At 45.3% G+C, this 16,546-nt stretch overlaps 1 protein-coding gene across 26 annotated transcripts in view; it reads right to left on the bottom strand.

The window, feature by feature from the left end:
• Nucleotides 1–731: 731 nt before the first annotated feature.
• Nucleotides 732–16,546, bottom strand: part of LOC129180111 (microtubule-associated protein tau-like) — a 45,836-nt gene continuing 30,021 nt past the window's right edge. For 4 of the 26 annotated variants that reach the window (XM_054774363.1, XM_054774354.1, XM_054774347.1 and 1 more), the window contains 13 exons: nt 16,352–16,426; nt 15,013–15,252; nt 9,122–9,174; nt 8,992–9,027; nt 8,655–8,840; nt 8,464–8,578; nt 8,266–8,322; nt 5,718–6,028; nt 4,596–4,688; nt 4,194–4,286; nt 1,998–2,079; nt 1,819–1,931; nt 732–1,744 (listed from right to left, as the gene is read on the bottom strand). In XM_054774363.1, the coding sequence (XP_054630338.1) occupies nt 1,535–1,744; nt 1,819–1,931; nt 1,998–2,079; nt 4,194–4,286; nt 4,596–4,688; nt 5,718–6,028; nt 8,266–8,322; nt 8,464–8,578; nt 8,655–8,840; nt 8,992–9,027; nt 9,122–9,174; nt 15,013–15,252; nt 16,352–16,426 (1,664 nt within the window). In that variant the 3' untranslated portion in view covers nt 732–1,534. Of the gene's footprint in view, nt 1,745–1,818; nt 1,932–1,996; nt 2,080–3,404; nt 3,471–4,193; nt 4,287–4,595; nt 4,689–5,717; nt 6,029–8,265; nt 8,323–8,463; nt 8,579–8,654; nt 8,841–8,991; nt 9,028–9,121; nt 9,175–9,623; nt 9,738–9,849; nt 10,012–11,014; nt 16,500–16,546 lie in introns of those variants that run through there. The other 22 variants (XM_054774214.1, XM_054774204.1, XM_054774222.1 and 19 more) reach the window with 22 other exon arrangements.

Below are 16,546 nucleotides of genomic sequence, written 5' to 3'. Positions count from 1 at the left end.
GACTTTTTTCTCGCAAATGTAAGATTTTTTTCTCGTAAATTTACAAGTTTTTTCTTTTAAATGTACAACATTCTTGAAATTTCCGACTTTTTTTCTCGTACATTTACGTTATTCTTGTTAATTTACAACTTTTTTCCTGTGAATGTAAGACTTTTTTTTCATAAATTCACAACTTTTTTTCTTGTAAATTTCCATCCTTATTCTGGTAAATTCTTCTTTTTTTCTTGTAAATGTACGACAGATTTTCGTTAATTTACAACTTTTTTTCTTGCGAGTGTACGACTTTATTCTCGTAAATTTACGACTTCTTAATAAATGTACAACTTTCTTGTCAATGTACAACTTTTTTTCTCATAAATGTATGACAGTTTTTCTTGTAAATTTCTGATTTTTTTTCTCTAAACTTTTTTTCTAAAATTTTTTTGTTGTAAATGGAGTGTTTTTTTTTCTTGATCATTTACAACTCACTTTATTTTCTCATAAATTTATGACTTTATTCTCGGAAATGTACGACTATTCTCAGATTACTATTTTTTTCAATGTGGCCCTAACATACCGTTGTATTTCCTAACCTGTCGTGATCTCTAGACATCGAGCAAAAGGTGGTGTCAACACGATGTCCAGTGTGCCTCTGAGGGCGCCAGGGAGTGAGGGTTTCCCTCAGTAAACCGCTGTTCTATTTGTATATTTGTGTTCAACGAAAACACTGGAAAACAACACGAGACACGAGATAAGCTGCAACCACCTTTCCTGTTCTTTATTTCATTGTTTTTCATGTGAGCGTTTGGCCCATCAGAACATTGCAAACAGCGTGGTCTTTTAAATACACATACACAGGCGTAGATACTGGAGGGGACGTGACGGACATTCACGACAGTGAGCGGTGGACACGCTACAACAATGAATGAATTCCAACAGCTTCCACGCGCTCATTTCTGCAAAACAACCGCACGGCTTCCACTGGATTCCAACTTTCAACGTGGAATGTTTTCACATACGACAAATACAACATACAGCTTCCCTTTTTCCATTCTCTGAAGAGGAAGGAGAGGAACATGAGGCTGCTCCAAAAAACAAAAACCAAAAAAAGAACTTCATGCTGAGGCTCATTTCAAGACAGAGAAAAAAAACAGGAAGGAAATGAACAAACTCTACTGAATGTACAAAACTACAGTGAAATATATAAAAGCGTAAAACAGGCCAGCAGACGTCCATTAGAAACCGTCTTTTTTCACACAAATTTTAACATACTTGCCCATCAGACTCTCGGATCATCTTCTCACAACCGTTTTCTACGTAGCTGCAAATAAACTTGAAGAAGCTTAGAAAAAACAATACAATCTTACGCCCTCTTACACACAAAAAGTCCAAAACTGTAACTTGGGTGGATGAAGACCAATCTGAGAATTCCCTTTTAAAATCCCTCTGGAAAGCAGACGTGTCAGGGTGGGGTGGAGGGTTTCTTGGGGGCGGGGGCGTGTGGGAGAACACCGGATGCTTGTGGTCGAATGAGGCGGGTCGGGATGAAGGTCGCTCATAAGCCCTGCTTGGCCAGCGCGGCGGTGACGTCTTGGGCCAGCGTGGAGAGCTGTGGCGACTCCAGGAGGTTGATGCTGCCGGCGGAGGACAGGTGAGGCGAGGTGCCGCCCGTCTCCAGGCCGGGGGAGTGGGTGACGACGATCTCCGCGCCGTGGTCCACCCGAGCTTTGGCGGTCTCCCGGAAGCTCAGCTTGTGGCTCTCGATCTGCCGGTGTGGGGGCGGGGGTTATTTTTCACTCATACAAGAAAGCGTCCGTCCGATCAAAAGCAAGACTTTACCATCACGTTCCCGCCTCCTGGCATGTGACTGGCGTTGTCCAGGGAGCCGACCTTGGCGTGAGCCTTGTCTTTAAAGTCCAGCTTCACGTTCTCGATGCGAACGTTTCCTCCGCCTGCGAGTGGCAAGGACCGCCATCACAAACTCTCGCCATCGTCTTCATTTCATCACGTGACCTTACCTGGCCTGTGGCGGATGTTGGACATGGAGCCGCACTTGGAAGTGATGTGGCTCAAGTCGATTTTCTTGGTCTGGATTTGAACCTGCGGGAAGCAGTGGAGCGCACGTCATTCTGTGTTTACGGCGGGGGAAAGAGCCGCGGTACGACAGCGGGATGATCTCACGAGTAAGCGCGGGGCGGCACGACATGCATGCGGATAAATTCAGATTAATTTGTACTCAAAACGAGACGAGAGATTATATGTGAAGCACACACGCCAAATAAACACGGGAGCTGCGTGTTGATTTATGGTGTAAATCACAATATGGGCGGAACCACGGCGCTTGGCGCAGGTCTGCGCCCTCCGAGTGCTTTTCGAGTTAGCAGCTTCCTTTTGCAAAAAGAACGTCTTCTAGATGCTTCCTATAGCCTCTAGTTGTTCAACAGAGCACAGCGACACCATGTGCACAAAGATGATGTTGTAGTTGTTTGGAAGTGCTCTGTGGGTTGTTGCTACTTTTCCTGACCTGCCACTTCTGACCTTCACAATAACTGCGCTTGTGGTCCCTCAGATAGATTTTTGTGGCCTTCCTGTAAGCCGTGATGTTCAACAATCTTCATTTTCAGGTCAGTTGACGGCTGTTATGTCGCCCATCTTCACAGGAGATTCAAGGATAAAAACAAGGCTTAATGAGCTCACCAAAGCGTGTGCGCGTTGTGGGTAGAGGCATGCAAATCAATGTGACAGGGGTGCCCAAATTTCTGCACTTTTCAAATTTTTTATTTTTACTTTCTTCTAGTGTCCAAGAAACCTCATTTCCCTCGTGAAGTACCACTCTGAAGTACCACTCAGTTGTGATATATCAAAATGAAATAGCGCCAGACACCCAATGTTTTATGAAAGACAATGATGGAAATTGTCAGGGTGCCCGAGCTTTTGCACACGACTGGATGTGTCCCCGTGCTGCTCACGTGAAATGGCGTCTCTAACGTGGCCGAGTCGCACAGAAAAGCGGTCGGAGGCGAACCTCACTCACTCACGGCGCGATCAACGCAAACACGGGGCATGCGGGGAAGCCCGCGCCCACGCTTCCTTGTGTTGATCGCACCGTGAGCGAGGTAGTGGTTCGAGGTGACGACCCTCTGTTGTCATCGTGCTGTGCGTTTGCATTTTAAAAGAGCAAATCCTTAATTTGCAAAGGTTGAAGAAAGGTCACATCAAGGCCAAATTGGGGCAATTTGACAGTAAAATTGAGCTTAGGGGCACCCTCCCAATTAAGAAATCACTGCGGCAACGAGGGCGGTGTCAGATTTGTCATCTTGTACTTTTAGTCTCTCCTGCCTCAGGCGGACTTGGTGCTCGGTGATCTCATGGGGGCGACGCGCCCCTGCCCTACGCGCAGCGTGTGTTCTGCGTGTAGAACACACCTGTCATCCAAAAGGCTCCCTGGAGGGGGGACGTCATTCAGGGGGAACTGCCACTGCACGATTGCACTGCATGCAATGCGTCACGCATGCAATTCAAAACAGCTTCATGAGTAAACATAAGAACATTTATTTTGTAGTGGACAGTAATCCCTCGCCACCCTGCGCTTCGAATTTCGTGGCTTCACTCTGTTAGTTTAGAACTATATTAATTCATGAATTTTAGAAAAGCATATTTAAGCAAATTTTATATATTTTTGACTAAATGTTTTCAAGCATAATGGCTAAAATGAACTAAAATACAAGGCATTGGAAGACGTTGTGATATGTAGTATTCTACTCTGGTCACTAGGTGTCAGTAATGTCACTGTCATGTTCCGTGAGACACACAAGCACCAGACTTGATCGCCGGAACAACAGGGTTTCATTGCAGGTTTGAAGGATCTCACAACAAGCACAACAAACCCAACACGGGCTACTGTACTGTGGCCATAACACACGCCAAACACAAGCCCACACAAGCACGAGACTTATTTTCTCTTATTATGTCCACTATATTGGCTAATACAAGTGTGAATGTTACTATAGGGGTGCGATTTCATGTCGAGAGGGCTCAAATAATGTTAAAAAGCGGATTTAGAAGGTCGTGAACAGGTTGTCTATGCTAAAACTACAATAATATTCCATTAATAACTCAGAAAATGAACTTATCGCGGGCGAGTCTGGAACCAATGAACCGCGATAAACGAGGGATTACTGCATTTCCTTATTTTTTATGGTTGAGTCACTCACGTTTCCTCCGCCTGGGGCATGCTGGAGTTTGTTTAGGGAGCCACATTTGGCCTGAACGTGGCTGAAGTCCAGTTTAACACTCGGAATCATGACCTGGGAACGACAAGGATTTGTTTGTTTTACAGACAAATGGTGCAAACAGGGGTCGCTCGAGGTGGAGGGGCCGCTCTAATCCTGTGGAAGTGCCCCCATTGTACATCCTCAACACCCGTAGCCACACCGTACCTCAGCTCACTTAAACCACAGCATGAGCTTTTTTGTTTTGCCTCTCCAGAGCAGTGAAAGATGCTTTGTCCAATGTTCAACATTCACTGAGAGATAAAAGGGGAATGAGCAGACCCAAAATAAAAAGAGACAAGGGAGAGACTAGGAAGAGAGAGAGAGAGAGCGAGCCGTACATACATTGCCTCCTTTGGGAGCGTGCTTCAGATTATCCTTGGAGCCGCACTTTGACTGAACATGACTGAAGTCCAGCTTCTCGGTTAAAATTTGCACCTAGATCACAGAGAATAAAGAAAAACTATGTGTGCCTCCATTTTAAACGTGCAATGTGTTTGTTTCTCCATTTATATGTCACATACAGTGGTATGAAAAAGTGTTTCCCCCTTCCCGATTTCCTATGTTTGTGCATGTTTGTCCCACTTAAATGTTTCAGATCATCAACAAATGTAAATATTAGTCAATGACAACACAACTCAACACAAAAGGCACTTTTTAAATGAAACTTTTTATTATGAAGGGAGAAAAAAAATCCAAACCAACATGGCTCTGTGTGAAAAAGTGATTCCGGCCAACCAAAATGACCCCAAGAGCGCAGCGACGACTCATCCAAGAAGTCACAAAAGACCCCACAACAACATCCAAAGAAGTGCAGGCCTCACTTGCCTCAGTTAAGGTCAGTGTTCATGACTCCACCATAAGAAAGACACTTGGCCTGCATGGCGGAGTTAAGGTTCGTCCCAGTTTTGCCAGAAAACATCTTGATGATCCCTGAGACATTTGGTGTGTGTCCCATTACTTCTGGCGTAAAAGTAACGCCGCATTTCAGAAAAAGAACATCACACCAACAGAAACCCTCCAATGTGGCTGAATGACAACAATTGTGTAAAATTCCTCCCCAGCGCTGGAAGAGACTCATTGCAAGTTATCACAAACGCTTGATTGCAGTTGTTCCTGCTAAGGGGGGGCCACCACTTATTAGCTTTAGGGGGTCATCACTTTTTCACACAGGGACATGTAGCTTTGGGTGTTTTTATCCCTTAATACTAAAATGTTTCATTTAAAAAGTGCATGTTGTGTTGAGTTGTGTTGTCATTGACTAATATTTACATTTGTTTGATGATCTGGAACATCTTTTAGAAAAACAAAACATTTTAAAACGTCTCAGTCCTCCCGCTGGTTTGCGTTGATTCGTTTCAGGCAATTCAAGGATGCAAAGACGAGAAGAGAAAGTCAAATGGAAAGAAAGCGTATTAAACAGTTTTTCCTGATCACTCAACGTGGAAATGGTATCAATACTGTTACCTGTCCGCCTTTGGGTTGGTGTTTAATGTTAGCAGTGGATCCGATCTTGGACTTTACATTCTTGAGGTCAGGCAGAGGCTGGTTGAGAACCTTCAGCTGCCGCTGGGCCGAGGACGGCGACTTGGGCGGGGTCCGGATGATCGCCACCTTCTTCTCCTGGAGAACGCTGAAGGACTTGGGCGTGTGGCTACCGGGGGTGCGCGAGCCAGGTGTGCGGCAGGAGTAGCTGGGCGGGGTGCCGGGCGTGACGGCTGTGGAGCCGGGGGTGGAGGTGCCGCTGCGGGCCGACCAGGAACGTGCCGAGTCGGTGCCTGACATGAAATAAGACAAACGCGTGTTAACAGGAGAGAAAACTGACTGATGAGTGAGGTTTCATTTGATGATGATAATCGTGGTGGTCATGATTGGGAGTGGGATGCAAATGTACATGTGCTGAACATCAATCAGTGATTCTAAACTGGTTGGTCGCGACCTGGAGTGGTGACACACAGCTGCAGATATCTGCTGGAAAAGAGGATGGCGCCTAACCGCTGCAGTTCATGTTGTGTTGTGCAAACAGTCCCTTTAAATATAGGACATCGAATGTCGAGCTGAAAATTTCTGCAATTTGGGTCGCAGCTTGTCATTGAGGGGTGATGAACCACTGCCCAGAGTCGATTACGGAGGAACCCATAAGTCGCACTTGTTCAAATAAGTGAACCACTGTGAAACTAAACACTGGATAAAAGTATTGGGACACCACTGGAGTCTTACTGCTTTTTGCTTTCGGCACAACTCCTGACCTAAAAATAACATACTGTAATTTACTTTACGGTGTATAAACCGCGACTTTTTTCGTAAACTTTGAACCCTGCGGCTTGTGTAGCGGTGCGGCTAATTTATGTTCTCATCTCGTGACATCTCCTTTACTTAAGAACTACGACCAATTGTTTAAATACGGTGCCGCCCGCGAGTCAGTGAGGAAACGGTAGCTCTTTCAGTGGCAGGAGCCAATCACGAGCTGACTTATGGTACCATCTTAGAACGAACGCTAAAATCACCACACAGCAACTTAACACCCAAAAGGTAGCTAAGAAATATACAATACAAGTAGCAATACGAGTTTAGAATAAAAAAAACAAGTATTTAAGTGGATTCCCATCATGCATTTCTTCCCAGCAGAGCATTTCATTGGCCACGGCTGCCGGGGCGCTGCGACGATTCAGTCAGCTGACCTTCGTCCACCAGCGTCAATTCCAAACTGTTCATTTTTAGAGATTCCTCATTATTTTCAGTCTTTTGCTCACCGTAATTTCCGGTGTACATGTATAAGCCGCTACTTTTTTCTCAAACTTTGAACGTTATACAGCTTATACAGCGGTGTGGCTAATATGTGGTCATCAACTACTACTGCTAATCGTTTCAATATGTATTTCTGAAAATGCCATTACAACAATCAAAAAAACGCGAGAAGCCACCTTTCTGCGGTGCACAGTGAGCAACAACAAGCGCAAGCGTACTCAAATCAAATGTAAAACACTGTTGGATTTGGATTATTCAATAAACACCATAAATATACCGGCAAGATTGCAAAGCCTGTTATGTTGAGCGAAAACAAAAAGGGAAAGTAACATAAAAGAGGGGACGTATTGGAATTTGTGCAGCGATCGCGTTGTCGACACACACTGTATCAGCATCCGCCGGGGGCTCTACGCACTATGATGACTCAAAGGTGGACCATGGTGTCCCTGGTCCCATTGTACTGTGGTTCTAATGAAGTCCAGGGCGATGTAGTGTGTACTATCCAGCAAGGGACCCTACGTAAAACTTGTAAAACGATGTACGTAGGGCCACAGGTGTACATGTCATATCTGCTCACGTACAGTATGCTATGCATTGATACATAAGTCAAGTCTGTCCATGGATCCTGACAAAAAAACACTATCAACGGGTTTCCAAAGGCTGCATTACTGCCAGATGAAGAGGAGGACACCGAGGGCACACCAAAAGAGAGAGAGAGAGAGAGAGAGAGAGAGAGAGAGAGCGAGCGAGACCGACAACGTGTGTGACGAAGGAATTGTGGCGCTGTTCAATTCTGACACGGAAGAGGAAGACTTTCGTGGTTTTAGGTCCCAAGAGGACGGCGATGAATCACTTTTCTGGTAGGCTACTGTTATCTCTGTTACATGCACTATTCGGCACTGTTTAAAGAGCCCTGTTGCGCCACTGTTTGGAAAAAAGCATTTATTTTATTAAAAGTTTTACAAATCTTTCTGTCTAACGTACTTCTGTGCGCCAAGTGTCCCATTTTACGACGCGGACATGTGCGGCTCATACATGTACAAATCTGTTTTTCCCTCTAAAGTTTGTGGGTGCGGCTTACACACTGGAATTTATTAAAGTTATCCAAGCTGCAAAAGAGTCAAAATAACACGTTCCTCACTAGAAAATAGATGATAATGAATAAATAACAACACAACATACTGCCAACAAACACAACATGACAACACTGTGTGCCTGTCAGTGGATGTTGCTGAGGAGGTTAGGAAGACGCCAACAGGAGCTCTACCTGCCATACTCGGGCCCCTTCCGGACCTGCTGTCGGCCTTGGCCTCGGTGCTGATGGCTTCAAGCGATGCAAAATGAAGAGGAAGGCGGGTTGGGGGTGGGGGCAGTGGGATGGTTAAAAATGATGAGTGATCACTGAAGACCTTCGTCGTGAAAATGGGATGACTTTGCGTGAAGGTTGACTTTGCATGCGGCTTACACGTCGGCCTGCAGGGGCTACTCTCTTCTTGCTCGGCAGCAGGGAGGTGGCGTGTCAGAGACTTGGACGGCCTTGGAAGAGACGACCTCTTCTCCGGGCTGCGGTACGCTCTCTCCTGAATGCAAGCACACGCAGGTGAGTCTGTTATATGTTCCCCGTATTGTCGTTTCCCCCCACCTCATTCACTGTACCTTCTCTACCTGTGTGTTTGGTAGAGGGGGAGGGCGGGAGCATGCGGAGGTGGGGCGGGCCTCACTGAGCACCGCCTCCACCTGGGGGCCCCGTTTAAGACTACAGGCAGAGTTCGGACGGGGTATTTGCTGATCGGACCCCCGACGCTGCACTGCCATCTTTAACAGAACAGGCCGCGTGGGGCTCTGGGTGATGAAGGGGGGTGCATGCCGCGTCGATGGTGATGTAACAGGAAGACAAATGGATCCATGGATTATGACATGAGATGGGGTGCAGAGATCCTGACATAGCAAACACACACTACAGATGCTTATGGGAGAATACATGCTTACTTACAGGTTTCCTCTGGTGAGACAAATGCAAGGAAAGAGGCTGGCATGCAAGAAAGAATGAAAGAGACAAATGCGAACATGCGGGAAAAAAAACATTTTCGTGCAATACACAGCGAACAAAGGCAGGCACTTACGGCTGGTCTCTCCCTGGACTGGTGGACACTTAACGGCTGGGAGCTTTCGACGCCTGCAGAGACCAAGAAAATCTTGCTGTAATGATCAACGTCAAGCACCAGGGGGAGCAATTCGGGAATGCAGGTTGTCAAACTCAGCAGCTCAGGGTCAACACTGCCATCGTCTCTTCACACAACAGCAAAACAAGTCAAATAGCCAGGAAGAAAAAAAAAACAGCGCACAACATAGCTACAGTATGATGCAGAACATGTTAAGTTTTTGACAAAATGCTAAACAATAAAAGATGAGAGGCCTTTTCTGACAGGATGAGCAGCCCATGATGTTTGCCAGCCACAGTGCGCCTGCTTAAAGTCACCAATAGATAGAGAGCGGTCATCCGTAACACCGTAATAACACTTTCTTTAGGCTTCATAAACCTGAGCCCATTGAAATCAATTCCACTTGCTGTTTACTGGCGCTCTCTCTATCCATGGTGCAGAGATCCCACTGACAAGTGTTCACCTGTGGCTTTGCGTCTAGCAGAGCCGTGAAGCAGAGCGGGCCGAGGATGTTTGGCCACACCCTTTCGACTCTGGAGGGCTGAGACCTTAAGATGGTCCGCCCTCCGCATGACACCTACTAGCAGAGAGGAGAGACAAGATTAACCACACCTGGAACTCACTGCAATGCGCACTTGCCGTGGTGTCATTGACACAAATACAGAACATCAAAACAAATGAATGGTAACCTTTTGTCTTCTTCATCTCCTCTTTTGGATGAAAGTCGGGGACTTTCCGTGACACCTTGCTCCCTCTGCCAGGCGCCCGTTTAGCGGGGGTGCCCACCCCGGGTACACCCCGGGTTGGAGGACGGGCTCCAATTTGCTTTGTCATGATAGTTTTGTCATCATCTGCAGCACAGAGGCGTCAAGAGGAACCAATTCTCCACAATGCTAGCTTTTTAAGAAAGAAATACAGTGGAACCTCTCAAGTGGAACGCCCTGAACGAGGTTGTTCAATGCGGAATGCAACAAAAATAAATGTTCCTTATTATTATTACTATTATTATTATTAGAAGTTGCACAAAACTTGGGAGGAATAACATACGAATTAGTAAATCATGTTGTTTTGTGGTTGAATTAGGCCTATTATTAGTCCAAACATGCATATTTAAGCAAATGTTGCCTATTTTTTGGCTAAATTAAGCATTTTCAAGCATAAAAATGGCTCAATGGACTAAAATACAAATATAAGGCATTTTGACACATTGAAACATGTTGTTGTGATGTGTAGTATTCTACACTGGTCACTAGGTGTCAGTAATGTTACTGTAATGTTTGCTGAGACACACGATCACCAGCCTTGATCACCTGAACAAAAGGTTGTTATTGCAGGTTTGAATGATCTCAAACAGGCACAATAAACCCTCATAAAAATCCCCAATAAGAACATGTTGCTATTGTGGCCCTAACTCACAGCAAGATGAAACTCAACTCTGAACCCCCGGCGTCACTTCCTGTCCGCCACTCACTCTGCTCCTCTACGGAACACATTTATAGCAACAAACATGAGCCTTAATTACGTCTGAAATGTCTTATTTGCTTTTATTATGTCGACTATATTGGGTAATAAGAGTGTAAAGGTGACGATAGGGGTGTTATTTCATGTGCAGAGGGCTCTGATAATGTTAAAAAGCGTAAGCGTAAGGTCATCAGCAGGTTTTCTATGCTTTAACTATGAAAGTATTCCATTCCAAATAGGGAATCCTACTTTGGTCGGGTATGGAACTGCGATAAATATATTTCCATTAATTCCTGGATTGGAATCGACTGTCTCAAAAACAGCATCTCCGGACAAGATGTGTTCTACCTTAGGAGGTTCCACTCTATGTCACAAGATATGAATTCTGGGTACCTTTTGAATAAATCCAACTACTGTCTGAGACGTCCACAGTAGATTCTTCATCAACGGCTTGACTGGTAACGTCTACCTTTTGACCTATCCTGATAGATCTGGTGTCCTCCATACCAGTCTCCTTCTCCTCTTTTACTTCAACTTCAACATCTGGACCAAGCATCTCCTCCACGTTGCCCGGTGGTTGCTGTGGCAGTGTTGGGTCATCGTCAGAGCACGCAGACGGGCTGTGTGTCCCAGGCTGCCCGGCACCGCTTCTTTCCGCTTTGAGCATTCCTGGTTCAGTCTGGTCCACTTTGGGGAGCAGATGTATGTCAGCATCATCCATTATCTCTTGTGGCTCCTCAGCAATCTCAATATCCTCCTCCTCTTCCACTTGTGTTGGAGGTATAATTATGACAGGAGAGGGTAATTGTGGCTTAGGAGTGTCTTCCTGTAAGTAGAACGTACTCTTCCCATCTGAGGGCTTTAGGGCTTTGGGGACCTCTTCCTTTTCTCTTGCTCCTGATCTTGCAGTCGTCTTGTGATCACCTGATAATTTCTTGCCCTGCGTTTTCGGTCGTCTATTAACCTCACCAGGTTTGATTTTTGCTACAATCTCAGCTGAGACATCATTTGTCTTCTCTCCAGTTGACGGTGATCCTTGGGAGGTACCGTCCGGGTTTTTGAGTGAGGTGGAACTTCCAGTTTCTGTAGACGTAAATACGAAGGACATATCTGGGGGGACAGGAGAGGCCTCTCTTGAGGAGTCTTTTTCAACGTCTACTTCGGGAATTGGTTGTATTTTCATATCACCAGGTAGACCGCTCAGCAAACGAAATTCGGTCAATCTGTCTTTTGGAGCGGTCATTGGGATCCTTAAGCGATCTGGTTTAATTCCAGTGGTCACAGCCCTTTCAAGTATCTTGGCCCGTACAGGTGCTTTATGGGCTAGTCCATGGTTACATTCCTTATGACTTGGTTGCAATTTCTGACCACCTTCAACTTCAGAAGCTCCAAGCTCCATTGTTGGAAAACAAGGTGAAGAGGAGTCTCCTGGACTGGGCTTGTCGTCCGGGGAAGGCATGGGTCCAGAGTACTCAGTCATGACACAGTAGCCCAGGTCCTGCTTGTGTCTTTCGTCACCCACCAGGCTTGAAGTCTGTTCTCCGAGGGCGAGTTTGGCCAAAGAGCTGCCGACCAGAGCAGCCACGTTGGCCGGCATCGACTTTCGTCTTATGGTGTCAAGCTCCTTCTTCTGCAGGGATGTGCGAGGGAGGACGCCTGCTAGGTCCAATGGCTCACAGGAAGTTCTTGATTGCTCAGAACTGTGCCGATCAGAATGTAGGTGGTGGTAGGTGTCTTTCTCTGGTAAGGTTATGATGAAGTCGTCTGAAGGCAACACGGGGGAACATCTCTCCACAGATGCATCAAATCCTTCGGTGACTGGACACAAGCTTTCGGAAAACGTTCTTGAGGTCTGTCCTTTCGCAACGCCGTGCGGTTCTGCTTCTCCACTTGTCTCCGTTTCTGATGCTGCGCCAAACTCAAAGTAGGTTTTTGACGTCTTCAGAAAAGTATCACATGTGGCCTTTAATTGAGCACCAACTTTTGAAATGGATTTGATCGCCTCTGCTGTCTCCTTTGTTGACTCCATTCCAACACTTTCTTCTGGCTGTGCTGCGAGTTTGGAGGACACTGTACAGTTTTGTGCTGAGTCATGTTAACTAAAAGCAGCATCCATTAAAGCTGAGCAACAACAGCCAAGCCAAGGCCTTGTGCACACAGAGACAGCAGCTCTCCAAACACACGTTGCAGTGCACCGATGAGGTCGCACGTGCACAACTGCAATGGAGGTATGAGTTGCATGATGTTAGATGACATTAAATAAAAGTACACACTTTAAAATAAAGTACTGAAAGTACTGAATTCCTGTTGGAATACATGTGGGTTGACATAAAAGAGTCAGCCTGAGAGCAAATACTTGATTACATTTACGGGACATGATCCAGCCTAGAGTCTTAATATTGTATATTGTGTATGTACAGTGGTGTGAAAAAGTGTTTGTCCCCTTCCTGATTTCTTATTTTTGTGCATGTTTGTCACACTTAAATGTTTCATATCATCAAACAAATGTAAATATTAGTCAATGACAACACAACTCAACACAAAATGCACTTTTTAAATGAAACTTTTTATTATTAAGGGAGGAAAATCATCCAAAGCTACATGTCCCTGTGTGAAAAAGTGATGGCCCCCTAAAGCTAATAAGTGGTTGCCCCCCCCTTAGCAGCAACAACTGCAATCAAGCGTTTGTGATAACTTGCAATGAGTTTCTTCCAGCGCTGGGGAGGAATTTTGCACAATTGTTATCATTCAGCCACATTGGAGGCTTTTCCTTTTTAAGGTCATGCCACAGCATCTCAATAGGAATCAGGTCAGGACTTGGACTAGACCACTCCAAAGTCTTCATCCATTCAGAGGTGGACTTGCTGGTGTGTTTTGGATCATTGTCCTGCTGCAGAACCCAAGTTGCTTTCAGCTTGAGGTCACCAACAGATGGCCGGACATTCTCCTTCAGCACAATTCATGCTTCCATTTATCACAGCAAGTCTTCCAGGTCCTGAAGATCATCACACTACCACCACCATATTTTACTGTTGCTATGATGTTCTTTTTCTGAAAGTTACGCCAGATGTAATTGGACACACACCTTCCAAAAAGTTCAACTTTTGTCTGGTCAGACCACAGAGTATTTTCCCAAAGGTGTTGGGGATCATCAAGATGTTTTCTGGCAAAATTGGGAGGAGCCTTAATGTTGTTTTTGTTCAGCAGTGGTTTTGGTCTTGGAACTCTGCCATGCAGGCCGTTTTTGCCCAGCGTCTTTCTTATGGTGGAGTCATGAACACTGACCTTAACTGAGGCAAGTGAGGCCTGCAGTTCTTTGGATGTTGTTGTGGGGTCTTTTGTGACCTCTCGGATGAGTTGTCGCTGCGCTCTTGGGGTCATTTTGGTTGGCCGGCCACTCCTGGGAAGGTTCACCACTGTTCCATGTTTTGGCCATTTGTGAATAATGGCTCTCACTGTGGTTCGCTGGAGTCCCAAAGCTTTAGAAATGGCTTTATGACCTTTTCCAGACTTATAGATCTCAATGAATCTCACTTAAGTTATGTTTTAACAGAGGGGGAAAACACTTTTCTACACAGGGCCGTGTAGGTTTGGATTTTTTTTCTCCCTTAATAATAGAAAGTTTCATTTAAAAACATTTTGTGTTGAGTTGTGTTGTCATTGACTAATACTTATATTTGTTTGAGGACCTGAAATATTTAAGTGTGACAAACTAAGAAAACAAAATAAGAAATCAGGAAGGGCACAAACACTTTTTCACACCACTGTAAATGAGCTAACCATAATTAAAAACCCACGGTCCATTCCAGTTTTACCCCACTACAACCACTCCAATAAACATATAGCGCTCAGAATGGGATTAGATTGTGTAGGTCTAACAATATAATATCCCACAAATCAGATTTGAAGGCTCACAGCATGATCTTTATATCAAAAGGAAGATGCAATCACTGGAGACAAATGCAATTCCAAGTCAGAACCAGAGGAAACACATTCAATGCTGGTTCTGGAAGCAACAATGAAAGTCGCTGTGCCACGATATGCTACAGTGTGACAAGTGATAACTGCATTTGCAACGCAGGTGCCAACACACCGACGACAACCATGATCAACCACCACATGGTTGACAACATCTTGCAACAAAAAGATCCACGGAAAAGCAAATGGAATTGTGGAAAAGCAGAAAATAACGCCTCTGGACAAAGTTTAGGATTTAAAAGCAGCAAAGTTGCAGGAAGCAGAATAAAACAAGCACAAGAAAATAAACCCCATGCACTCACACTCACGCACACGCACGCACGCACACACACACACACACACATATACACACACACACACACACACACACACACAGGAGGAATCAGCCTTGTGCAAAGTGCACCCTCACACACCTTTCTGTGATGGACTGTGCTCCCTGTGATGACTTCCTCCATTGAGCACCTCAGGTGTTTGGGCTTGCTCGCAGCCCAAAGCCTGCGGTTCTGTTACCAAATCTGCCTGCTCTAAGAGCGGAGAGCCCGGATGCTCACATGTCACTTCCTCCTGGCAACTGGCAACTTCCTCCTCCTCCTCCTCCTCCTCCTCCTGCTGATGCTCCTCCGCGGAGGGAGCACTGACAGGCTTGACTTTATCTTCTCAAACAAGGGAAGCGGGGCAGGTGGGTGAGACATGGAGGGAACTGGAATTACATGGGTGCACGACACATTTTAGCCACTGATGGAGACGCATGCGATGCAATGGGTAGACTTTGAGATGACCAGTGAATACAGTGAATAACTTAGTTTGGGGAAAAAATGTGTTGATACCATGCGATAATGACAACGTATCGCATTAGTCATGGAACCTTAAATGTTAAACACAACCGCTAAATTTGTTTCCAGTTTATATAAATTCTGATGCCCTTCATTCAGAGGTCATACGAGTGTAAAAATAAGTTAGCAATTGTCAATAAAAACACCAATAATACAACATTGTCCATAACAAGACATGTGATTTAGAGTCATGTCGCAAAAATCGCTTTTTAACATTTTTCCGTCCGCCACGCCTGGCTAAATTGGGGCACTGAGCAAAATTTGATGTATTTTTTTTTATTTTTAGTACTTCGATGCATGTTTAGGAGCATTACAGATGCATGAGAAACAAATTTTTGTTGTTTGTTCACCACTGTTCCATGTTTTGGCCATTTGTGGATAATGACTCTCACTGTGGTTGGCTGGAGTCCCAAAGCTTTAAAAATGGCTTCATAGCCTTTTCCACACTGATAGATCTGAATTCATCTCAGTTAAGTTATGTTTTACTTTTCCACACAGGGCCATGTAGGTGTGGATGTTTCTTCTCCCTTAATAATAAAAAGATTCATTTAAAAAGTGCATTTTGTGTTGAGTTGTGTTGTCATTGACTAATATTTACATTTGTTTGATGATCTGAAACATTTAAGACTACAGGGTAGCAGATGCTGTGTGATTTGTACGGGTGATTGTGTGACAAATACAACAGGGAAATCTGACCAATGAGATGAAACACTGGAAGGAAAGATGGCCCAACGTGTGGACATCGCAGGGTTTGGCGTGTCGTCTGCGCCACGTCAAACCCTGCGGCGTGAGGGTCGAAGATAAGAGGAAAGAGGAGAAGTGGCTGATATATTCCGAGTTCAGTTACACTTCAGCACCATTCATGCGACCATGCGGATGCTTCTCAGAGGCGCTAAAAGTGTGCATTGGAGGGGTGTACCTTGTGCCGCTGGCCCGATCTGCTCAGCGGACGGAGAGGGAGGAGGGGAGGGAGGCAAATTGGCTGAGTCATCCACTGTGAAGGGAGAGAGAGACACACATACCCGGTAGACAAGACATGGGTGGGAGGAAGGAAATGAAAAGGCTGTGTATCCTAATATTCTCTTGGGTTCCATCAGCAGGTGACGTGGACACT

Source organism: Dunckerocampus dactyliophorus, chromosome 1 (genome assembly GCF_027744805.1).
Source record: "Dunckerocampus dactyliophorus isolate RoL2022-P2 chromosome 1, RoL_Ddac_1.1, whole genome shotgun sequence".
Lineage (NCBI taxonomy): Eukaryota > Metazoa > Chordata > Actinopteri > Syngnathiformes > Syngnathidae > Dunckerocampus > Dunckerocampus dactyliophorus.
This window is presented reverse-complemented; position numbering and strand designations above follow the sequence as displayed.